Source organism: Saccopteryx bilineata, chromosome 3, assembly GCF_036850765.1.
Source record: "Saccopteryx bilineata isolate mSacBil1 chromosome 3, mSacBil1_pri_phased_curated, whole genome shotgun sequence".
NCBI lineage: Eukaryota > Metazoa > Chordata > Mammalia > Chiroptera > Emballonuridae > Saccopteryx > Saccopteryx bilineata.
In genome coordinates, this window is record NC_089492.1 from 2,567,833 (window position 1) to 2,592,677 (window position 24,845).

A 24,845-nucleotide genomic window follows, 5' to 3' on the forward strand; every position below is an offset into this window, starting at 1 on the left:
GAAGCTATTTTGAAACAACCTAACCCGCTCTGCCCTCTCCCTATTTATCACAAATCCGTGGCGCTGGTTCACCGTCAAAATGCACGCCGTCCGGGGCAGCGTAGCAGTACAAACAGCTACTTCCGCAAGGATCCATCCACTCCTTTAATCATCGCCATAACAACGAGGCCAGCTCACTTAATATCCTTTCACAACTAGGACACCAAAGGGTTCCACACTCTGTCACAGGCCAGCCACACGGCAGGAGCGTGGCCACTGACCTCAGCAAGGCCCATGAGCCTCACTAATGCTGAGCCACACACGCTGTGTCCACCTGTATTTTCTAGGAAGAAGGTCCACAGAATAACAGAAGCCTAATGAAAGTTTCTTAGAAGAAAGACTACGGAGCAGTCACAACGGCAGCTGCTGTCACCACGGCAGCTGCTGTCACCACGGCAGCTGCTGTCATCCAAGACCCAGTCACATGCCGGGCACTGGATGGGGGCATGGAAGTGTCTGCAGCTCAGAGCCCTGCCCACTTCACAGAGAGGGAAACTGAGGCTTGACAAAGGCAGGTAACTCCCTCCCAGTTGCAGAACTAGTTAACAGCAGAGGTGACACTTGAAATAGGGTTCTATTGACTCCCACGCCTACACTCTCCTCACAGACCATCTCTGGGAAGCCAGTAGAGGCGCCGTGACCCCACGTGGATGGAGAAGGGACACAGCATTGAGAACACGGTGGCCTTGAGCAGACATGAGGCCCGCAGGGGGCCGGAGCGAGGACACGTGGGGGAGCGCGCTGTGTGTGTCAGGCACCCAAGGACAAGGAGGGACGCGAGACGGAAGTGACGCGACCTCTCTGTGGCCCTGGGGACTCAGCCCTCGCTCTGGGCACCTGCTGATAAAGCGACTTCCCGTGAGCCCCAACCAGGAGGGCCCGGCGGCTCCACACCTGACCTTGCTGACTTCTTCGAAGTGGCTGACGTGGCAGCCCATGAGGAAGGACGTGGGAGCCATGACAAAGTCCAGCATCTGCCCCGACAGGATGGGCACGAACGTGTGCTGCCACTGCAGGGGGTGCAGGTACGCCAGGAAGCACTCGGCCACCAGCGTCAGCAGCGCCCAGCTGGCGGAGAAGAGCACCAGCCGCTGCTCCGTCAGGAGACACGTCAGGACCTGGGGGGAGGCACGGCAGACCGTGGGCTCGTGTCCCGCTGGGCACAGCCCGCTCAGGACACTTGTGAGCACGCCCCCCACCACAAAGCCAGCACCCGGGGTCAGGACCTGGGGGGGGAGGCACAGCAGACCGTGGGCACTGGGCACACGTCCCACTGCGCACAGCCCGTTCAGGACGCTTGTGAGCACGCCCCCACCACAAAGCCAGCAACTGGGGTCGGGACCTGGGGGGGGGGCATGGGGCACGCATCCCGCTGCGCACAGCCCGCTCAGGACGCTTGTGAGCATGCCCCCCACAGCAAAGCCAGCACCTGGGGTCGGGACCTGGGGGGAGGCACGGCAGACCGTGGGCACGTGTCCCGCTGGGCACAGCCCGCTCAGGACACTTGTGAGCACGCCCCCCACCACAAAGCCAGCACCCGGGGTCAGGACCTGGGGGGGGAGGCACAGCAGACCGTGGGCACTGGGCACACGTCCCACTGCGCACAGCCCGTTCAGGACGCTTGTGAGCACGCCCCCCACCACAAAGCCAGCAACTGGGGTCGGGACCTGGGGGGGGGGGGCATGGGGCACGCATCCCGCTGCGCACAGCCCGCTCAGGACGCTTGTGAGCATGCCCCCCACCACAAAGCCAGCAACTGGGGTCGGGACCTGGGGGGGGGCATGGGGCACGCATCCCGCTGCGCACAGCCCGCTCAGGACGCTTGTGAGCATGCCCCCCACAGCAAAGCCAGCACCTGGGGTCGGGACCTGGGGGGGCATGGCAGACCGTGGGCATGTGTCCCGCTGGGCACAGCCCGCTCAGGACGCTTGTGAGCACGCCCCCCACAACAAAGCCAGCACCTGGGGTACAGGTTCTACCTGGTTTCCCAGCTCCGTTTGCCGTAAGCATAGCCACTGGGACCCCCCCCACGCCCCCTCTCCCCCAAAAAAGTGCCATTTGCAAATAACATGTGCTGTAGTGCATGTCGGCTTTAAGCCAAAACATTAACATCTCGAGTCCGGGCTCTCAACACGCCGTGGGCTCGAATCATCTTGGACACGACAGCAGTTCCCGCCGTGCCCCCCGGGGGCCGATGGGCACGAGGCGCTCCAGGGTGGCCGGACGCGCACCTGCAGCACCTTCTCGGGACGGAAGCACAGCAAGGGCAGGTGGAGGTCCAGGTCGACGAGGGGGCTCTCGGGGTCGGCTCGCGAGGGGAACACGATCTGTAGCGGCTTCATGTTGAAGACCTGCAAACACCCATTCCCGTGAGGATCAGGGGGCTGCGCCCAACGGGGGCGGACAGGCGCCGGGACCCCGGCCGCGGCTCAGACGGTGCCGAGCCAGGAAGCACGTCAGAGGACACGGGCCGTCCCCGCGCGTGTCACAGAGAAACAGCCCAGACGGACACGGGGCCGGCCACCGTGCAGCGCACGTCAACGGGGCACGGCACGGTTCTCTCAGCCAACCTCCCTCCCGCTCTGACGAAAATAACCACAGCCGTCCCCACGGGCACCGGCTCTGAACCAAACACGTCCGACTCACTCGTAGCGAGGGGACCTCAGCCCCGTTACCATGTAGCATGTCTCCTCTTGGCGTGCAACGTAACAAAGTTCCGTAGAGACGTGACATTTTAAAAATTTTAAGAGAGACGCTTCATTTTTTTTTTTCCCCTGAATGTTATTTTAAAATAACATGACAGGCCCTGGCCGGTTGGCTCAGCGGTTGAGCGTCGGCCTAGCGTGCGGAGGACCCGGGTTCGATTCCCGGCCAGGGCACACAGGAGAAGCGCACATTTGCTTCTCCACCCCTCCGCCGCGCCTTCCTCTCTGTCTCTCTCTTCCCCTCCCGCAGCCAAGGCTCCACTGGAGCAAAGATGGCCCGGGCGCTGGGGATGGCTCTGTGGCCTCTGCCCCAGGCGCTAGAGTGGCTCTGGTCGCAACATGGCGACACCCAGGATGGGCAGAGCATCGCCCCCTGGTGGGCGTGCCGGGTGAATCCCGGTCGGGCGCATGTGGGAGTCTGTCTGACTGTCTCTCCCTGTTTCCAGCTTCAGAAAAATGAAAAAAAATAAAATAAATAAATTAAAAAAAATTAAAAAAAAATAAAATAACATGACAGCCCTGGCTGGGTAGCTCAATTGGTTAGAGCAGGGGTCCCCAAACTACGGCCCGCGGGCCACATGCGGCCCCCTGAGGCCATTTATCCGGCCCCTGCCGCACTTCCGGAAGGGGCACCTCTTTCATTGGTGGTCAGTGAGAGGAGCATAGTTCCCATTGAAACACTGGTCAGTTTGTTGATTTAAATATACTTGTTCTTTATTTTAAATATTGTATTTGTTCCCGTTTTGTTTTTTTTACTTTAAAATAAGATATGTGCAGTGTGCATAGGGATTTGTTCATAGTTTTTTTTATAGTCCGGCCCTCCAATGGTCTGAGGGACAGTGAACTGGCCCCCTGTGTAAAAAGTTTGAGGACCCCTGGGTTAGAGCATCATCCCGACAGGCCAAGGACCGCGGGTTCCATCCCCGGTCACAGCACTGACGGAGCAACCAGTGAGCGCGTACACAGGGGACACACACACATCCATGAGGGAACAAATTTCTGGTTTGAGAGATCGTGCATAAAATGCTCGTGAGGAACTAGAGAAGCAAAATCTACACACGGCTAGAGCTTACAAAGCCTTGGAATGCCTGTAACCCACCTCCAGCACGTTCCTTTAACTCTGCAAAGGAAAAGAAAACACAGTCTTACCAAGTGCAGCGGTCCCGGCGGGGGGCTAGGTATCAGAGACAGCTTGGCGGCAAAATCTTTTATATGGTTGTCTACTTCAAAGTCTTTGCAGAGCTTCAGATGAGTCAATAAACTGAAATTTAAAAAGAAAAAGAAGTCACGTCATTTCACAAAATAAGTCTGAGAATCCAGCCGCCCCCCTCGGCATATCTGATCGAAGCGGGAATCTGCGTGGGGCCACATCTGCAATTCTAGGGCTTGGACAGCGCGTCAGCCTGCAGGACCGCGGCTTCCCGGGGCCGGAGCAGTGCCTGGAGGGGGCGTGAGGGCATGTGGGGGGCTTTGGGGGGGTTGGGGGGCTGGCCATGTTCTTTTCCTTGACCCGGGGTGCTGGTTACACGCCTGTGTTCCCCTTGCGGAAGTTGCTCGAGTGCCTGCGTTTCTCGGTAGAGGCCACACTCCAGGAAGGACCGAACCACCTCTCAAAGGACAGCGCTTAGCAGCTTGTTTCCAAAACTCACCCCGACACGCCCTCCCCACGCTAGTCCCCACGTCAGTCCCATTTCCGGAAGATTCGAGTTCTCACAAGCGCGTGGGACCCACCCTGAGCCCGCCCTCACAAGCCGTCAGTTTTAGGAGGTGGCCCCCGGGTCCATGGGCACAGGGTGGGGGTGGGGGGCGGCTCACCAGGACAGGCAGTCCCTGAGGGCGTTGTAATAGGGGAACCTGGAGACCACGCAGACGGCGAAGGGCACGAAGCGGCCGGCAGCGCTCACGGCCGGCCGGGACGACTCCCAGTGCGGCCTGCCGTTGTAGAAACAGTGCTCGTCCTGGAGAAAAGGCAGCCGCGGCGGCCGGTCACCCCTGTCCGTGGATCTCGGCAGGTATCTTCCGTAGCGCCAGCGTCCCCAGACAAACAGGACGGCAGGGGCTGGACGGAGTCCTCCCCTCCCACCGCCCCGGCCCAGCGAGCACCGGCCTTTCAGCCGTGGTGACCCAGTGGGTGCGCCCCCACCCTGGAGACCTCACAGCCTCAGGCGAGAAGGACGCTCAGTTAGAACACAGCAAGGCAGCAGAAGGGGCCATGGAGCTTGGCTTGAGAAAGGACAAATGCCGCATTCGTGGGTGCCCGGGCACCAGGTGGCTGTCACCGGCGGGAGCAAGGGGACCCCGGCCAGAGAAGCCACGCAGCAGAAGGCACAGCCCACAGATGGTACAACACGTGGGCTCCTAACCTGGACCCTCAGGAGGGGCTCTCTGGGGGTTTGGGTAGGGATGGGGGAGCCTGACGACAGCTTCTGTGTGGGACTTGCTGACCCTGAGGGGACTGTAGATGGCCAGGTAAGGGGGGGAGCCGGGAAACAGCTGGCTATGTCATCACCTCACCACCATTTAACGAGTGCCTGCTGCTCTACAGTAGGTGTGCCCAAGTTCAAACCCTGGCTGCTGTGTGACCTCAGGCAAGTTACCTGGCCTCTCTGTGCCACCATGGTCTCATCTGTGAAATGGGATGGTCCTGATACCCCCAACCCACACCCAATCTCCCGGGGGAAGGCGTGGGAGCCACCTACGTGCAGCGGTCGGTAGAACCGGGCGACCACGCCGTGTGTCCTGTTCCCACAGACGTCGGTCAGCACCAGGAAGTGGACATAATCCTCCTTCGGTTCAGAGGCCACACACAGGCCCCCTGAAGACGAAAAAAAAGAGAATCTGTGACGCCTGGGGTGGCAGCTGTTTGCCGAGCACCACGGGGGTGCCGTGTCCCACCTGATCCCCGGTGTATACTCCCCGAGACCAGGCAGCGGCAGCCTCAGTTTCTCGTGGAGACGACCAGACAGGCACGGACGTCAAGGCCACACTCTGAGTTTTCCACGTCAGCTGCTTGAACATTTCTCCCAGACCAGCCAAAACATGAGCCCCTGGTTTGCTGAACTGGCCAGTTTGGGGGGGGGGGGACACAACCCGTGCTTCTGAACCCAGGGACCCAGGAAACAGGGTGGGCGGGAGGGGGCAGAACTGGCTAACTGGACACCACTTAGCCCCCTGCCAGAGCTGAAAGCCCTTGGAAAGCACCAGCAACATACAGCCTGACCCAGTCATCCCTGGCTTCTAACACTCAAGTTAAAAAAAAAAAAATACGGGGCCGGGCTAAATTCTTTTAGCTTCGAAACCCCCAAGAACGAGGAAGCTCAGTCCTGTGACAGGACACGGGGGCCTGAGGGGCGGCCAGCTCGCCTGTGGCTGCCCGTTCCGGACACAGGCTGACCTCCAGACGGAAACCCCGGGCGTGGCCCTCGGGTGTGGCCCGCGGGCGCGGCGCACCTGGGAAGCAGAGCTGAGGCAGGGCCAGCAGGTCCACGCCGTTGGGGACACTGACGTTGTCGGCATCCAGCCCCCTCGGGGCCGCCGCGAGGCCCTCGCCGGGCTCTGCTCTGGGCTTCTCCCGCTTCTTCCGGAAGGAGCGCCTCTGGGTTTTGCTCAGAGTCCCGCAGTTCGCCACGGCAGGCTGGCCGTCCTCCCTGCCGACAAACGGAGGCACGAAGATGGACAGGACCTCCGGGTCGAGGGAAGAGAGGCCGTGGGCTCCCCTCTTCCGGGCACCCTGGAACGGGAGAGGGGACAGTGACTGCGAGGGCGCCGGCCCTTGTCCGTCTGCATCTCCCCTCCGCCCCCGCGGGCGCTCCACGGGCAGCAGTGTGGTCGTGGCTGTGGCCTCTCCCACCGGGGGCTCAGGACAGGGTGGGCCCCTTGGCAGCTACGTTTAGGAACGTCTCAGGCCTGACACACAGGTCAGTAGGTCCGACCCCGAGCCCGGTTCTACAGCTGCTAACAACGGACACAACGACTCGTCCGTCCTGAACAAAAGCTCAGTCCTATGATGGACAGACCTGACCTCAGACTTCATCTACAGGCGCCGTCTCCAACCAGGACAGCAAGTTACGTCCTCACAGCCTTGAGCTTACCTTCCCAGGGGTGAGCGCGGGAAATACAGGAGAGGCCACAGGTCAAGTGCTCAACCCCTCTGGGTCCCCAGGGAGTCCCCATATCTCCTCCCAGGCGGGGGAGGAAGGCCGGGCAGCGACAGGCTCTGTATTGTGTCCAGCCCGACACACACGTGGTGTTACGGACAGCATGCCCGCCACGCCAGCAGGGCCGTCCCCACTGACCCGGGAAGATGGAGAGAACGGTAAGGACACAGAGGAAGAACACATGTCCTTCCCCACTCAGCCAGGCGTCTCTCAGGACCACTCAAAGGGGGTCCTGTCACCTGAATTCTTCTAAACTTGAACGTGAGACAAGATTTTTTTTTTAACCTCTTTTCATCCTTCCCCCAAATGATGAACATGGGCTCCCTAGTAGAGGACTGATGGATTTCTTTAGTCGAGTTAGGACTCCACATATTGCTGGCCAGACTCATTTCAGACGTCTCAAAGGAACCATAGGGGCCCTGGCTGGGTTGGTCAGTGGATAGAGCACTGTCTGGGCGCACCGAGGTCATGAATTTGATCTCCAGTCAGGGCACATTCGAGAAGCAAGCAGTGAGCACACAACTAAGTGGAACAGTGAGTTGATGCTTCTCTCTCTCTCTCTCTCTCTCTCTCTCTCTCAGGTAAGGGGAGGAGCCGGGAAACAGCTGGTTATGTCATCACCTGCCCACCACCATTTAATGAGTGCCTACTCTCTCTCCCTTCCCCTGCCTCAAATCAATGGGGAAAAAAAAAAAGGCCAGTAGGAAACAGCCTGTGTGAGAAGGAAGTGGTCAGGTGACCAGCCAGCTAAAAATAGACACACCTAAAGCAGGATCCTCTGGATAGAATGGTAAGTGGAGGGGACAGACAGCCAGGCTGGGGTGGGGGTGGGTAATGGAGGACTACAGGACCCTAGGAAGAGCATCAGGATGGACGTAACTGTCGCCTGGAGGAATATGACCTTGACCAAGCAGAAAGGGCACAGCCCACATCAACATCTGGGTTAGAACCAGCGGTTCCCACAGGGGACTCTCACGCCTAAGACGACGTGTGTGTGTGTGTGTGTGTGTGTGTGTGTGTGTATGTATGTATATGTATAGGGTGACGGCATTTCCAGTCACTAAATCCAATGTGAAGCCAGCACTCTTGTCATTAGGCTACAGAATTCAAACACAGTCATTTCTTTACACTTGGGGACAGAATTTAATACCAGTAGGAACTGAGCCCAAACAGGGCAAATCCAAATCACTGTATAATTTTAAAATCTCTGCGTATCGTACCCAGAGAAACCCATTTCTTTGGTTACATGAATTCTTTTGTACAACTGTCAAACTCTAGCGGCTCGGACCTATTTAACTATGAACCTATGCTTCCTATTTCTTCCTCACGCGAGAGTTACATCCGCAGAGTGGGCGAGATGGCGCAGGTGAACAGTCTCCGTGGATATGACAGCCAGCGGAGCACACAGGCTCACTCCAGGCAACACAGGAGACAGCGATGGGCCCCTTTCTGGAAGCCTCCCCGAGTCCCCTCCCTCCTGCTCCTCACAGGCCCCCTGCACACCCCCTTCTGGCTGAGCCCTTGGCCCCAGTCCCTCCTCACATACTCTCAAAACTCACGTGGTTCCATCTACACACATGGGGACGGCTCCCAGGGTCCTAAGCCCAGCCCAGACCCCTTCCCAGTCCCAGACAACACTCAAGTGCCTCTGATGGACCTGCGGGAGTCCTTTAAATTTAGTTTCAAAAATCAAGCTTCTGGCCCTGGCCCGTTGGCTCAGCGGTAGAGCGTCAGCCTGGCGTGCGGGGGACCCGGGTTCAATTCCCGGCCAGGGCACACAGGAGAAGCGCCCATTTGCTTCTCCACCCCCCCCTTTCTCTCTGTCTCTCTCTTCCCCTCCCGCAGCCGAGGCTCCATTGGAGCAAAGATGGCCCAGGCGCTGGGGATGGCTCCTTGGCCTCTGCCCCAGGCGCTAGAGTGGCTCTGGTCACGGCAGAGCGACCCCCCAGAGGGGCAGAGCATTGCCCCTGGTGGGCGTGCCAGGTGATTCCTGGTCGGGCGCATGCGGGAGTCTGTCTGACTGTCTCTCCCCATTTCCAGCTTCAGAATAAGAAAATTAGAAAAAAAAAACAAAACAAGCTTCTGCTCTCCGTCCCCCTCCCCCATCACCCCCTCCACCCCCCCTCCCTGGTCCCCCCCAGAGCATGGCTGCCCTGCGCAGTGGGACCGCATCACCTTTGGAGTTTGGAGGTGTGGGTGGAGTGAGGCAGGGACCGCCCTGTTCTCCTCTGTGTCCCCAGATTGAGCTGATGGCTTAGTGGCTGCCCCTGCGCACTCGGTGACCCCCTCTGCCAGGGGCACCCTCATCTGGTTTGAACACTGGGCATCACCCTGAAGCCAATAAACTGCCTGTGGTTCCCTTTCTTTATCTGTGGTCACTTAAGAGTGATGTGGCCCAATCCAGCCAAGCTGGCCTTCAGCAGGTCAATACTCATCTAGCTTTTTCTTCTTCCCCCAAAGTGGACATCTTTTCCGTTGTTCCTCCTTCTGACTGGATAAGCAGGTACAGGCTCTTTCTAGAAATGAGGCCTTCCCCCACAGTTCCATGGTTCACAGGGGACACACTTTGCACAGCCTGGCCTACGTTCTTCCTGCTTTTTATGAATATATAAATAGCATTTTTTTCCATAAATACAGTCATCCTATTTAAATGTAGCCATGGGTCCACCCCCCCTTAACCACATACTGTGGCTAACTTCCCTGTTCACACTGCATGGTGTCACACTGTGACAATTCCGCAATGTATTTGCCCAGCCCCCTACTGAGGGACAGTTGGGTTGCTCCCAAGTCTTCCCGCCAATAAACTGATGCGTGTCTGCAGGTGTGAGAACTCCTTCATCAGGATCAACCCCTGAAAGCACAACCCTTAATCCCAGGGCGTCTAGCTCTTACTTCTGACACACATTGCTGCCACCCTAACCCTGGGAAGGCAGTTCCATTCCCACAGACTGGAAAAGTGATTTCCTGCTCTTTTCTTGCAGACGGGGACTTAGTAAATCCCTTCCCAAAAAACATCATTTTCGTTTTTTGTGGGGGTTTTTAATCTAATTAGTCCCTGGCTGGTTGGCTCAGTGGTAGAGTGTCAACCTGGTGAATGGATGTCCCAGGCTTGATTCCCAGTTGGGGCACACAGGAGGGGCGACCATCTGCTTCTCCACCCCTCCCCTTCCCTTTCTCTCTCTCTCTTCCTCTCTTGCAGCCATGGCTCGATTGATTTGAGCACACTGGCCCCAAGTGTTGAGCACGGCTCTGTGGAGCCTCCACTCAGGTGCTAAAAATAGCTCAGTTGTGAGCCTCAGCCCCAGAGTTGCCAGGTGGATCCCTGTTGGGGCGCATGTGGGAGTTTGTCTATCTCCCCTCTTCTCACTTAATATCTAACAAGTAAAAACCACAACACTGTTAACTCATTTGAGTCACAGGTTTCTGTTGGACTGAGTACACAGCAGCCCTGACCTTTACTGTGCAAAGTGTCTTGTTTGTAAAATGGAACAGAAATCAGTGATTTTTTTTTTAAAGCTCTAGAACTACTAGGCCAGTAGCCACACATGGCTCTTTACACTTAAATGGAATCAAATGAAACATTCCTCCGTAGCAGCAGCCCCCGTACTGGACGGCAGAGATGAAGAACACAGACGGTCGCCAACAGAGTTCTTGGGTAGTGCTGGCCTAGAAACAGAAAGCCAGGATGCCCCCCACTAAAAACCGCAAACGCGCCTTCACGCACAAGTACGACGCGAGTGGCCTGCACGAGGAACGGTGCACCCAGTTCACTGTGCGAACGGATCTATGCTTGGTCTCCACAGCAACCGAGGAAATGTCACTGACCATGTAACTCACATGGGGATTGAACTGCATCCTCCAATTCTCTCACGACCATCAACAAAACAAACACCACCCCCTCTAAGAAATAATTTTTTTTTAAAAAGCCCAAATGTTAGGATACTGCACCAGCCTAGGAATTAAGCTGGATATTCTCATACCTCTAGGCTCCCCAAAGAGGCATGCCTGAATCACAGAGAAATAGTATTTTCTAAAAAAGCAAAATTAAAAGTTATTTAAAAGCGTTAGACATTCAAAACAGAACTGCTATTTAAAAAATAATAATAATAATAAAACAAGGCCTTGGCTGGCTGACTCAGCGGTAGAACATCTGCCCGGCGTGTGGATGTCCCAGGTTCGATTCCCAGCCAGGGCACACAGGAGAAGTGCCCATTTGTTTCTTTACCCCTCCTCCTCCCCTTTCTATCTCTCTGTTGTCTTCTCCTCCCACAGCCATGGCTCCATTGGTTCGAACGCATCAGCCCCAGCCATGAGGGTGGCTCCAAGGAGTCTCCACCTTAGGTGCTAAAAATAGCTTGGTTGCAGAGCATGGCCCAAGATGGGCAGAGCATTGGCCCCAGATGGAGGGTTGCCGGGTGGATCCCAGTTCGATTGCATACAGGAGTCTGTCTCTCTGCCTCCCCTCCTCTTACTTGGAAAAAAGAAGAAAAATAAACAAATAAATAAAAACTAAATAAAAGAATATGTTTGGTTCATTTTCACATTAATGTGCATCATACAAGGAGGATCATCCCAGGAAGTGTAACTTTTGTCTTCACACTCTGTTTTTCCTACTCCTTCAACGATATACTTCCCTCCCCGCCCTTTGCCAAACCCCTAACAGAACTGAAGCAGAGGCAGCACAGCACACTGCCCACTCGGCCTGGGAAGATGTCGCCGTCCGGCTGGCTCAGAAGCAGTGCTGCAGATACTCAGTGGACTCCACCTGCTCTCAAAACACGTCTCCCATGGAGGCAACTAACCCCTGTGTGGTAATTGCCCAAGAAGCAAAGAAAGACGCCCAACTGCGGGAACACCACAGCAGAAAACAGACCATTTCCTATTAGAAAAAAAAAGAAAAAGGAAGAACAGCCACTTGACAAATTAGAGGTAGGGAGACAATTTAACCAAACCCATAAAGGGTCAGAGGAGGCAGATTAAAAAGGGGGCACATACATTTTGGGGGTTCGGGGAGTGAGCATGGGGAGGGAAATGCAGAAAGCATCGCTATTGGCCAAGGAGTAGAGACCAGCAATGCATTTGCAGACATTAAATCCGGTTAATGTTAGCAACTTTTATCTAAACCTTTAGTGGCATCGGCTCCACCAGTCTTAAAATACACCATCTCCCTTCTCTGCCCTTCCATGGACTTGCCCACAGAACTGGCTGGTCAAGGCGGGGAGTCTCTGATGCACGCAGCATCACCTCTAACCAGAGGAAAAAAGACAGAGTCAGGGGCACCCTCGGCAAGAGGAAAACAACCTTGGGCCCGTTCAAAAGACAGCCGGTTCCAAAACAGAAAAAGTGAGAGCACAGAAAAGAAATGAGGCGAGAATGTCCACACTGCCGCTTTCCCGGAAAAAGGGACGTTTGTTTTATCGCCTGGGCTGCTCCGTGCAGAGAAGGAGAGAAGGGGGGCGGGGCGCGGCCGGTGGGACAGTCTCGACTGCAAGTGAGAGAAACAGCTAGGTTTCGTCGTAAAACCACTAAATGCGGGCTATTTAAAGGCTCTCGCATCTAAAAGAACTCATTATGCTCTGAACAGTGAACGTGTGCAACGAGTTAAATTACTTAATGGTAACAGGCCAGGACTCGGTACAAGAGGCCGCTTGGGTCTCGCCCATCCCGACTTCGCCCTGGTCGGAGTCCTTAAGACCGCAGCCAGGGAGGCGAAGCGTCCTAGAGGAACGCGGGATGGACGCCAGCGCTCTCCTGCCCAGTCATCTCTGGACCGACTCCAGCGGGTCCCCACCCCAGGGGTGCTGGGGGTGGGGGGCCTAGCGGCAGCCACCCGCGACTCCACCTCTGGGGAGAACACCTGTTGTTCTCGGCACCAGGCAGGCTGGAGGCAGCCGGGCCTGGAAGGACCTCGGGCGCACTGTCCACACCACGAAGACGGCGCAGGTACAGGGAGGGGGTGCAGGGTGGGGGGGGGGAGGGGTCCTCCAGGCACTGTCTCGGGGTGCTGCTCAGGGTCCTGACCCCGCTCTGCCACCGTCGCCCCGCCTCAGTTTCCCCGCGGGGTCCTTACCGGCTCCAGGCCGCGGAGGCTGTCCCGGGGGGCCCCCAGCAGCGCGCACAGCTCCAACAGCCCGGAGGGCAGCGCTAGATGCTGCGGCGCCGTCTCCGCCATGGCTCCTCCGGGGCCGCGGCCACGGCCAGCTGGGAGCCCTGCTCGGGCCGCTCGGGCCTCTCGGCAACGACCCTGCGCCCCTGCAGCGCCGCCGCCCGGCCTCGCGCGCGCACAACCCCGCAACTGGCCGGATCCGCCAAGAGCGCCGTCGGCGGGGCGGGACCTGAGCAAAGACCCGGCCTGTTCGGGGGCGGGGTCTGGAGAGGCCGAGCTGGCCGATTAAAGAGAGGCGGGGCCCGGCTGGCAGGGGCGGACACAGGGCCGGTGCGGGGATGTCATTTCCGAACCGGACTGGCGGTCCCGGCGCGTGCGCGCGCGCTTCCCTCTCCCGGCCACCAAAGAAGGAATAGGTGAGGTCCCCAGGTGGTGGGTGACGGCACCCAGTCCCCCCACGCTGAGAGCGAAAGCATCCCGTGTTCTGGCAAGTTCCCGTACTCACCCTGGAGGACGGGAACGAACTAAAGCCGGGGGCCACCATCAGCACCCACCCCACCCCCGCGCGCCTCCTCCTCCAGGAAGCCCTCCAGACCTCAGGGCTTGTGAGGAAGCCAGGAGTGGACAGCAGGAAGAGCCGGTGGGAAGCGGGTGGAAAGATCTATTCCTGCTTAGTAATTCTGGGCAGTTAACCCAAGGTTGGCTATGTCCAGTGAGATGTTGAGTAAATTGCAGCAGGAAACGGGTCAAGGTGGGTGCCATGTGAATGGAGCCCTGGGGACACAGGACTGAGGAGGGTCTAAGGCCAGGCAGGGCCCTGGTCTGGCCAGCTCCAAGCCTGGCCTGATCTCTGTGGACTGTGGGCCTCCCTAAGCGCCACGCCGGGCCCAGTAAAACAGGGTATCTGCGTACTCAGGGGTCGGCTTTATTGTCTGGTTATTGGACACAGCGAGAAGGGGCCAGGGTCCCAGCTGACCTTGGGCAGATCCCGACTGAACCCCAGCCTAGGCATCTGTAAAACCGAAAGGGAAACGATTCCAAAGGAACTGTACGAGTTCTAATGATCTATGATATTAAAATCGGCAATGCTTAGTAATAACTTCAAACATCTGCCATCAGCCCGAGTACAAAAGAGACAATAACTCCATATTCTCCCCGCATGATTCACAACACCCAGTGTGGAAATCACAGGGCCAGAGGGGGTGGGGTGGGCTTGGGTCTGCAGGGGCAGGAGTCCTCCATCTGTTCCGGCTGGTGAGGCCCACAGCCTGACTCACACCTGGGAATCTGTCTTCCCCCTGATATTAAGTCACCCAAGGATCGTGAGTCACCCACCGAGTCACCCACCGCTGGTGCTCAGTCAGGCCTTCAGGTGGCCTGGCAGCCATGGCTCTCCTCGGTGAGCTGACAAGCAGTTACAGTCACTGAGTTCAAAAGAAGGGCAGATTTTACGCGTGCTTCGCTGGCTTTCTGCACGGCGCCCTGTCCTCGTTGCCGGTGGCCTCATCAGAGGGCAGGGTGCAGTCCCACCTGGGACTGACTCCCCAGGGCTCGGGAGAGAGGCTGGAAGGGACCAGTTAGGGGCCTGAGCATCTCCCCGGTGGGCAGCCGAGCCTGGGGCTTGCAGGGACCTGCTCTGGGCTGCTGTGTGACCGCCAAGCTCCCATCATCCCTAAACCCCGGCTTCCTGTCTGTGTGGGGCGCTGCTGGTGTGGCCAGGATTCAGGAGGGGAACAGCTGGCAGCTGGCACGGTGTGGCCCGGTCGGACTCAAGCAGGAGCCCGTGTCTCTTTTCCCTCTTTCCCTCTGAGCGGTAGAAGGGTTAAAGGTCCAGCTTGGAGTGGACAGCCCAGACCGGCTCCAGCTGGGCGAGGGCTAGCCACTCTGTTTCCAGGCCTCCCTTTCCCCTCCTCAATACCACGGGGCTCCCCGCTCCACACTCGGCGCTTTTTAACCTGCACCCAGTGCTCACGCCGCTGCAGGAGGGACTTCCAAAGAACCTGCAGAAAGCTTTGCCCTCCCAAGGACAAGTCCGGCGGCTCAGGCATATGTGCCACCGGGGGGGAGGGGCAGGTCACTCACAGGATGGTGATGAGAAGTTTCCCCCCTGCCCTCCAGTTCGATCCTTCCGATAAAAGTTATTCTGGGAACAGCTCTCTCTTGGGCCTGGCCTCCTCCCTACATTCTCTTAGATAGCTCAGGGAGAGGCACAAGTGTTTCCTGAGTCTGCAGGGTCTCCATTGCCTTCAGCTCGAAATGATCCGCCCGCCCAGAGGCATAGTTTGGGGGGGGGTCACATGTTCTGCTCCCTGCATTACTCACAATACATCAAAGGTGGAACAACTGCGGGTCTCTACAGGGGACCAGGTGAACACCAGCCCGCCATGCGATGGCTCGTGCCTCCCCCAGCCGCTCAGTGCACAGGGCACCGCGCCCCCGCCTCTGCTCTACGATGAACATCTGATATGACATGCCATTTTTACATGTACACAAACCTGCCAACCTCACCGGTGTCCTGAGGACTTGCTGGGCAACATGCAAGTGACAGGGTCTTATTTCTCCACATAAAAACCTCACTGCAACAGCGACAAAAAGTGGGGGTGCGTGTGCAGGGTGTTCAGGGTTCTCTCCAGACTGACGTCCCTTTGTCCCTTGAAGAGGGGGAGAAAAGGGTCTGGCGATGACTTATGTAACAGCACATGGGCTCAAGGCTGCTCGGAGCCCACCTCAGCCTGCCCTGTTCCCTCCACCAGCCTCCTGTCCCTGACTGGAGGTGCCAGGTTGAGAACCAGATGACTGGCTCTGCCCCCCGAGTGGGGGCGTAATTCTGGGTAACTCATTCCACCTCTCTGAGCCTCAGTTTTCCTTATGTGTCACTCAGGGCGATGCCCACCTCTCAGGGTGCTGGAAAGATGGAATATACCAGTAGAGGTGGAAAAGCCATTGCAGAAAGCTCAGAGGAGAAGGTGTAATTACTATAACAGTGGAGAAACTAACCACCTCTCATTCCAAGCCTCCGTTTACTCATTTCTGTTGGGGTGTTTATGGCGCACTGACTATATATGCCCGGTCCTGTGTTAATAGCTGGAAATGCAAAGAATAAAATACAAACATCCACCCCCTCCCAGGGACCCCCAGCCGAGTAAGTGTGTTCTCAGTAGAGGGAAGGAAGAGGACGCTATTGTGGAATCAGAGAAGTGACCCAGCAGAAGACTCAGGCAACAGGAAGGTCCTCTGAAACCAACCACCAAGGCGGAAGAGGCATCTTCCAGGCAGAAAAACGTCCAGAGGACACAGCAGGCTAGGCAGAGGGAGCGGCATGGGGGTGCAGAGGCTCACGAGCAAGCTCTTGGGGGGCCTGGGCTGTGGGAGCAGGTGAGAGCTGTCTCTTCCCTGGCCCCTGGAAGTGCCCACAGCATGGTGGGGGCTCCACGCACACCGGGGAGGGAGATGGCTGGAGAGGGGGCAGGGGTCCGTTGGGGAAGGCGCGGGAAACCAAGCTTGGGAGGCTGGCGTTGGTCCTGGGGGTTGTGACAGGTGGCTGAGGACTTTGGCCTGGAAAGAGATGGGGCGGGCTTGGTATGGGGGGAAGCTGGCTCAGGCTGCAGTGCGGGGACAGGAGAGCCCGTGAATTCTGCAGCCCTCAGGCAGGGGTGCAGGGGGGAGGGGGCCGGGACAGGGAGGCGGGTAAAAGGGGGAAGTGTGACCCCAGGTTTCTCCTCCCTGCCCCCCAGACAAACTGGCCCACCTGGACAACACTGTGCTCTAGATAGAGGCCCATCGGCTCCCCGAGGGCAGCAACTGTGGCCCAGGTGTCCCCTGCTCTGTCCCCAGAGCAGGCACAGAGCCAGTTCTCACTCAGGTAGGGAGACCCCTCAGAGAGACAGGTGACCTTGACAGCCTGTGGACAGCTAAGCAAGATGTCCCCCAGGCTGTGCGTGTGTGCGCGTGCGTACATGTGTGTGCGTGTGCGTGTGCGTGCGCTATTGTGTTTAGGTTCGGGATGCTATCATCCCTCTCCTCAGGTAGGAAAGGACCGAAGAGTCATAGAGACCAGAGGGCGGTCGGCGGTGGCTGGGCACGGGCCTCAGGTGACAAGCCCCAACCCTCATCCGAGATGGAAATAGTGGTGTGGCAGCAACCCGCACGGTAACCACCTGTGGGAGGCAGCCACCTTGACCGATGCCCCGGCCTGCCCGACGAGCTGTCACCCGGCTGGCAAAAGCTGTTTTCTCTCTCTCTTTTTTAAAGAAAGGTTTTATTTATTGATTTTACCGGAGGGTGGAGGTGGAGCAACTCATAGTTGCTTCATCAAACCTGCAGCCTCAGCATGCCCGGTTGACGCTCTAGCCACTGCGCCACCCCAGGTCAGGCTGTTTTCTCCTCTGAAAAGAAAGCAGTTAGAAGAAGTCACATGCTGTGTGGTCCATGCTGCCCGCCCAGGTTCCCATGGGGACTGCCGCCCCTGAGCTCGGTCTCTCATGGGGACTGTGATGGATGCAGACGGTGGCTCTCAACTCTGGCCGCGGTCAGACTCCGGTGGGACAGTCCCAGGGCGGGCCTGGCAGCTGCGGCCCCCCAGACACCCCAGGCCACCGAAGGCGGGGCCAGGCTTCAACACCGCTGGGCTCGGGCTCCCTTTCATCAGCTGCAGGACAGAAGTGAGGGTACTTCCCTCGCCCAAATGAAAGCATACGGTCTGCTCAACCCTGCCTGTGCGCCTACTATGTGCTCACCGCTGCTGTGCCTGACAGGTCTGGCGCGTAGTGGGGCTGAATCTATGCACTGAATTGCAATCCGCCCCACGTGGACCTGGTCCAGTGCCCACAGGCTGGGTGACCCCCTCTCGCGCCCGTGAGTTGCCAGCACCCAGCCGTACGTCTGGCACAGAGTAATAGGCACACAGGAGTGTCTGATGAATAAAAGAACCCAGCTCCACCGGTGCAGTGGGTGCTGCTCCGCAGCTACTGACCCACCCAAAACTGAGGGAAAGGACCATGCCACAGGAAACCACACCCTGTGACACCCCTTAACAAGCTCCAAGCATGGACGAAACACACACAGGGGAAAGCTATTAAGGAGCCTGACCCGTGTTGGTGCAGTGAAAAGAGCATTGAGTTGGGACGCTGAGGTCCCAGGCTCAAAACCCCGAGGTTGTCGGCTTGAGCGTGGAATCATCGACATGATCCCATGGTCACTGGCTTCAGCAAGGGGTCACTGACTCGCCTGGGCCCACCCCTCCCCTCCCAGTAAGGGCACGCATGAGAAGCAATCAATGAACAACTTCAGTGATACAACTACAAACTGATGCTTCTCATCTGTCTCCCTTCCCCCACCACCCTCTCTCACCTAAATAAATAAATAAATAAATAAATAAATAAATAAATAAATAAATAAATAAAAGCTATTAAGAAGAGCAAGGGATGATGACCCCAAGTGCAGGACGGGAGGGGTCTCCGTAGCCCTCTGACGCTTCAGCAGGTGGGGCAGGGCGCCCACGTGACAATTGTTAAACATGTTCTTTGTGATAGATGAGAAACCTCATGAGAAGAAAGAAAATCCGTGGTCTGGTCTATTTCTGGAAGAGTATTGTGTTCACACAATGTGATTGCCGCGGTCTGTTCTGAGGTCCCAACACGGAGGCCCAGGGGGGTGCCTTACACCCAGCTCTGTCTCCCGTTCTCACTGGCTACCGGATCAGAAGCTCCACCGCCCCTCGGAAGGGTCTGGCTTGAAGGAAACTCCGGGAAGGGAGGGGGGAGGGAGGGAGCGGACTGGGGGAGCCCCACGGAACCTTTGGCTCCTGGCAGCTCAAGCCCGTGTCCTGCAGGGCTGGGGCCCCCAAGCAGAGCAGCCGGGCAGTGGCGGGTCTGAGCCTGCACCCTGAGCCTGCACCAGGGGTAGTGGGGCTGAGGGGTGGCTGCACGGATCCTCTGCCGGATGAAGAAAGACCGGAAGCTGTGGTCAGCTGCTGCTGTGTGCTGGGCAGAGAGGAAGGAGACAGATATGAGAACTATCTTAACTGGCTGGGAATCAAGACAATTAAAAATAGATAGCTGACAGTAAATGGGTGGGAAAGGGGAAGTCAGGTACCAGCCTGGCTCTCAAGGGCCCCGGAGGGAAGTTCAAGGTCACTCAAGGTTATGTTCCTCTGCAGCTGCTGTCTCCACTGCCCTAGATTGTTCTCTCCCCTCTCCTGCCCAGATCACTGACTCATCTTACATTGGCTCAGACGCCACCTCCTCCAGGAAGCCCTCTCTGCTTTTCCCAGCCAGGCTGGGAAGGCCGGTCCTGTACATCCCATCACACCTCTTAGGCCCTCATCACGCCTCCTTTGACCACAAATGCCACGTGGGCAGGTGCCTGTCTTCTTTGCCTGACCTTGGGCCTTCAACCTATTAACTGACCTGACCCTTACTTGTTTCTGCCTCCAGGGCCTCTGTCCAGTCCCATTTCACGTGGGTACTTCCCAGGAGACAGGGTACTGCCCTGCACACGCCCCTCCCCCTCAGTGGAAAGGGCACCAGCATGAGAAGGAAAAAGACCCACTACCAACCCAAGCTCCACCGTTCAGCAGCTGCAAGGGCGGGTAGGTAGCGATGTGGACCCCAAGAGGCTGGCAAAGGCCGAGGCCCTGCCCCACCCTGCCCTGGACTCTCCCCTCTTTGAGACCCTCTGCGGGCTGTGAGGCCGGGCCAGGGCAGACGGGCAAGGAGCAATGGTGATGGACTCTCCCCTCTTTGAGACCCTCTGCGGGCTGCGAGGCCGGGCAAAGGCCGAGGCCCTGCCCCACCCTGCCCTGGACTCTCCCCTCTTTGAGACCCTCTGCGGGCTGCGAGGCCGGGCCGGGGCAGACGGGCAAGGAGCAATGGTGATGGACTCTCCCCTCTTTGAGACCCTCTGCGGGCTGCGAGGCCGGGCAAAGGCCGAGGCCCTGCCCCACCCTGCCCTGGACTCTCTGTAAAGCCAGAAGCCAGGGCCATCATCAGAGCAGCCTGGCCCATGCAGGTTCGCATTGGATTCGGACAGTCGGTAAAGAAACAAAGGAGCCAAAAACTGGTGGGCCATAGCCTTTAATCCTAGCTTGCACCCGGCGGGCAAGTAAAAAAATACACACTGGGCTCCAAAACCCGGTCACATTTGGTGCTCACAAAGCCACTGACTTATCCGAGTTTCCTAGAATCAAAGGTTTCTAGCTCACCAGCCTTATTCTCCTCAGTTCCCCATCTCCTTCCTTATCCCAGATACAAACTCTGTACAAACTGGCATCTCACTCAGTACTCCACCATCTTGGCTGCTTCCCCTGGCCTCCTCCTGCTCTCCTCTGCTCTCTCTTCTAATGATAATCTCAGGAACCAAGAGCCAAACTCTCATTCCATCCCCATTTTATAGTGCAGAAATCCAAACCCTTAATCCAATATACAAAACAGGGAAGTCTCTAATACAAAGTCACCCTCTGAGGCATGATAGGATTGTACCGCCCTACATCAAAAAGGGTAGGAAAGGCTTAATCCCAAAACCAAGCCCCAAGCTAAAGGATTCTGCCTGCCTTTAGCCCACCCCAACACACATTAATATCACCTGGGCGACGGCCTCCTTCTGTTATCTTTAACAAAGTGAGCATAATACATTTTATCTGCCCAACACTCTCCCCTCTTTGAGACCCTCTGCGGGCTGCAAGGCCGGGCCAGGCCAGACAGGCAAGGAGCAATGGTGATGGCAGTGACTCAGACCGCTCCTCTCATGGGCTCTTGGAGGTACACACGGACACGAGCCTTCTCCTGTCGGGCCCTCCACACTCACACCCACGGGCACAATGTGATCAGTGTGGGACGCAGATGGACACCTGGGCTGCTCTGATTCTCCACGTGTGGCCAGAGCCTTCCCAGGCTGGTCTTGGCACCGTACGGGCCCAGCCCCACCGAACCCCACCAGCCCCTGAGATTAGTTCTGTCAAATGACTGAGAGGGCGTGCTGGGCAGTCAGCCAGCCAGTGGGTTTGTTGAAAACTGCACAGGCTTGGGGCCCCAGACGCTCTACCACCTGAAGTTTTAAGTGGTTCTAAAATTTGCTCAGTAGTTAACAGTAACCCCACACACACACACACACACACACACACTACGCTGGAATGTTCTCCTTAGAAGGGATTTTGAACCTCTGCTTGGCCAAACTCCCATCAACTCTAACTCACTGGGGGGGGTGGGGGTGGAGAAAGATCAAAAGTGCTTCCTTGAATTCATTCCCACAGCACTTAGTAAAACTTCAACTGAGGTGGGCGTTCTCGCACATGGCAGAAGTTGGCGGAGATGCCAGGGTAGGCTGGTGGCCTCCCTGTCTCCCCGCTGCCCAGGGCAGGGGTTCCAGCGGGTCCTGAAAGAAGCATCAAGAGAGGAGGCTTGGGGAGCAGAGGGGCTCAGGGCCCCCCAGAGATCCCCCCGGGGCCGGACTAGACCACTGCCTTCCCACCGACGCACATGCCCAGACAGAAGGATGTATCCTCCAGGGGTCTCCCAGGCCCCGAAGAAGTCAGCCCTGTCCGCACCCACCCATGAGGAAGGGTCCCGCCTCAGGGCCCGGCCGGAATGGAGGGCTGGAGGCGACCCGGCAGATCTGGCCCCAACCACAGACACCTCTGGGTCCCCTGGGCCGGCTCAGGTCAGAGCAGCAGCCAGGCTCTCCCGACCTGTCCTGTCCTGTCTCCGCCCCTGTTTGCCTCCAAGCACGAGCCTGGCTGACCCAGGGTCAAGGCGGGGCAGAGGCCTGGAGGCCCAGCTGCTGCCCGGCCCGCTGCTCCTGCTCCAGCTGACCACTGACCGAGCCGCTGCCACCGCTGCCAGGTGTGTGCACGTGTGTGTCCGTGCCCGTGAGCACGTGTGTGTCTGGGTGGGGGGAGGACATCCAGGGGCCATCCAGGGGAGTGTTGGCCAGAGTGAGGGTGGTCCCTGGGATCCGAGTCACCCCTGCGTCCCCACTCAGCCTTGACCCTGAGACGTTCTGTTCAAAGGCCCTGGAGCCCTTCCAAGAACCACGGAAGGAGGGCGGCTCCCACTTCCCCACTTCCCTGTGCATCTAGGAATGGCCCAAGCAGGGCGGGGCCACAGCCTGAGCAGAGTCCTGTCCCACACCGGAGAACTGGGGACAGGGACGTCGGCCTCAGACTGGTCTGGTCGAAGGATCCAGAAGACCTGCTGGGCACTCAGCTGAGACTGGTTTTGAGTTTGTTGAAAAACTGCAGACTTGGGGCCCCGGATGTTTCAGTACCTGAAATAGCAGCCAGGCAGGGCCAGTGGGCTCACAGCTGCGGTCTCGGTTATGGGAGCTTCTTACCGGCCCCCTGGGGGCCAGACATGGGAGGAACAGGAGGGCCCTGCACACCAGCTCCGCCCGCCACTGCCCCAGGAGGGCTGCCCCCTGCGGGTGGGTGGGGCAGCTGTGGGCGGGGCAGGTCCTTCTGCTCACCTTTCATTGTCTTTCACTCGCCCCCACTTCTCCCCAGGATAAGGGTCACAGGAACCTACAATGGCCTTGCAGTTGTCTCCACAAAATCAGCCCCGGCCTTCACCTCTGGCCGTCCCTCACTGACCCTCTTTCCTTCTCTGCTCCTTTCCTGCCTGTAAGAGTGAAACGGCACTCCATCACCAGATGTGCAGGCTTTATTAGAGGAGAAAGACCTACCGGGGCACTCCTCCAGGAGAAGTGCACCAGTTACAGACTAGGGGCAAATTATATAGTGTTTGGGAGAGCCTGAGGGGATACTGAGGCAAAAGTCCTGGTGTGTCTGGAATGCTCCTCCTTGGGGGGCTTCGAGCATGTGGGTGTTGAATCAAAAGTCCTGGTATGTCCGGAGCCCCTCCTTGGGGCGGCTTGTCAGCTTTTGGAATTCCTCTGTCTCGGGGGCGATAGTCCAGTAAGGGTGAGGTCTGACAGATAAGCGGAACATCAAGAGGGCAGTTTGGAATTCACGTATCTATCATTTCTCAACTCTGTGGTTACATATAAAAGAAAGGCAGTTATTAATTTTATAATATATGGTGAGGGGTGATGAGGAGAAAGAGGAGAAAAAATTGGAAAATTATTGCTTCTTCTGGAGAGAACTCGAGAAGGGAACCTTGCCAAGTCCCTCATCCAGTTAAGGAGGTCGTCAATTTCCATGCTGTAAGATCTGAACCAGGCGATATCTCCGAAAACCTGAGTGAGGAAGTAAAAAAAATTTGCGAGGTAATAATTGTTAGTTGCTTGCTGCGAGTGCTGAGTGGACAGGGTGACATGGTGATACATGGTCTCCTGGTTGAGCCTCATGAGATGTGTTGGTCTGGTGCCTCTCAAATGGGAGGACATGTGGAGATTTTAGGAGACAGGGAACCTGTTGGTGTAAGTTTTTAGAAGGACTGAATATGTGTGGTTAAAGAGGAAAAGGGTTTGGAGAACATTCAGGAGGGAACTTCTCGGGCTGAGGGGCGGCTTCTTCCTGCTGTCATTCCTACCTATTTGATATTTCCCTCGTGAAGTTCTCCTTTGGGGTACTGGGGAATAGGAGTGTAGGAGCATTTGATTGTAGGTAATCCTGGAGACTTCTTTCATCTGGGCCTGTAGGAATTTGATTTTAAAAAGAGGCAAGTATTTGGAGATTAGGAATGCAGAGATAAGGAAGGTTGTATAGCAGGGGTGAAAGTTTTTCCATGGTAAAGTTAGAGATATTCTTTCCTGGCAGCCCTGGAGAGAGCAGTTAGCTTGAGTTAAAAGAAATGTTTCATGTCCGTTTGTAGGCTCTTCTTCGGCCAAGAAGACCCAGCAGTCTTGTCCTTTTACTATGTTGAAGGGTAAAAAGACTGAGAAGCGTTAAGAGGTGAATGCTATTCATTCTCCTAGTTCTTCAGGGATACGGGAGAGCTTTAGGGTTAGGGGACCTGTAGGGGTTGAAAGATAGGATTTAGGAGGTTTGCTAATATAGGGTTTCAGATTTTTCTGTTTCGCAAGGGTAGGTTTCAGGGTTGGTGTGTAGGGTTAGGTAGATTTTTCCAGTTTTCTGATTGGCGAAAGTCTGCATGTGGTTCTGTAAGAAACTAGTAAACAAACATAAGAGGCAGGGTTCAAAAGTTAGAAAAATAAATAGGAGAGTGAGTGGGCCAATGAAAGGCAATTGTCAAGATACCCAGGTTGTGCAAAACCACTGACTCCATGTTTACAAATTCGCTGGGCTTGAGAGAAAGAGAGAGAGAGAGAGAGAGAGAGAGAGAGAGTAGGAATAAGACAGGGCAGTGTGGCTAGTCTCCCTGTCCCTAGATCTACTTTTATAGAAATTTTTTAAGCAACAAGAAATTACCTGTATAGCTCATTTGGTCCTAAGATAGATGGATAGTATATTAGGAACTGGAAGAGGCTCATGGGGTGGGATTAGGTTTATATTTGGGGTGAGACAGATTAGGGTACAGGTTTCTGTACAATTAGTAAGGAGACACATATAGGTGTTGGTCTCATACAAGTAGAAAGCCCTTGATTGGGTGAGGCAGGCTGAGAGGTGAGTAGAGAATAGAAGGACAAGGGGTCGGTTTCGTTTCTCTGTTTCTGAGCTCAGGTCAGGGTGGAGGAAAGAGTCACCCCAATAAGTGGGGAGAGTAGAGGATTGTTAGCTAGGGTGACTGATTAAACATTCTTTGAAAACCAGTTTTCTGACTGTACTAATTTTTTTTTCTTGGTACAAACCTATAACCTGCACAAACCTTCTACAACTTACATAAACCTTCAGCTTTCATGTACTTTCTTATCCAGAAACAACTGGCCTTCATAACAACTTGCTTTTCCTTTTCCTTTCAAAAGTATTTCCATACCTTATACCTT

At 56.6% G+C, this 24,845-nt stretch overlaps 1 protein-coding gene across 2 annotated transcripts in view; it reads right to left on the reverse strand.

The window, feature by feature from the left end:
• DENND3 (DENN domain containing 3) overlaps positions 1–13,202 on the reverse strand; it is a 50,729-nt gene extending 37,527 nt beyond the window's left edge. For both annotated transcript variants that reach the window (XM_066265579.1, XM_066265578.1), the window contains exons 1-7: positions 12,972–13,202; positions 6,195–6,474; positions 5,444–5,559; positions 4,560–4,702; positions 3,894–4,005; positions 2,271–2,390; positions 939–1,157 (exon numbers count right to left, since the gene is read on the reverse strand). In XM_066265579.1, the coding sequence (XP_066121676.1) occupies positions 939–1,157; positions 2,271–2,390; positions 3,894–4,005; positions 4,560–4,702; positions 5,444–5,559; positions 6,195–6,474; positions 12,972–13,073 (1,092 nt within the window). In that variant the 5' untranslated portion in view covers positions 13,074–13,202. The remainder of the gene's footprint in view (positions 1–938; positions 1,158–2,270; positions 2,391–3,893; positions 4,006–4,559; positions 4,703–5,443; positions 5,560–6,194; positions 6,475–12,971) is intronic.
• Positions 13,203–24,845: the final 11,643 nt, after the last annotated feature.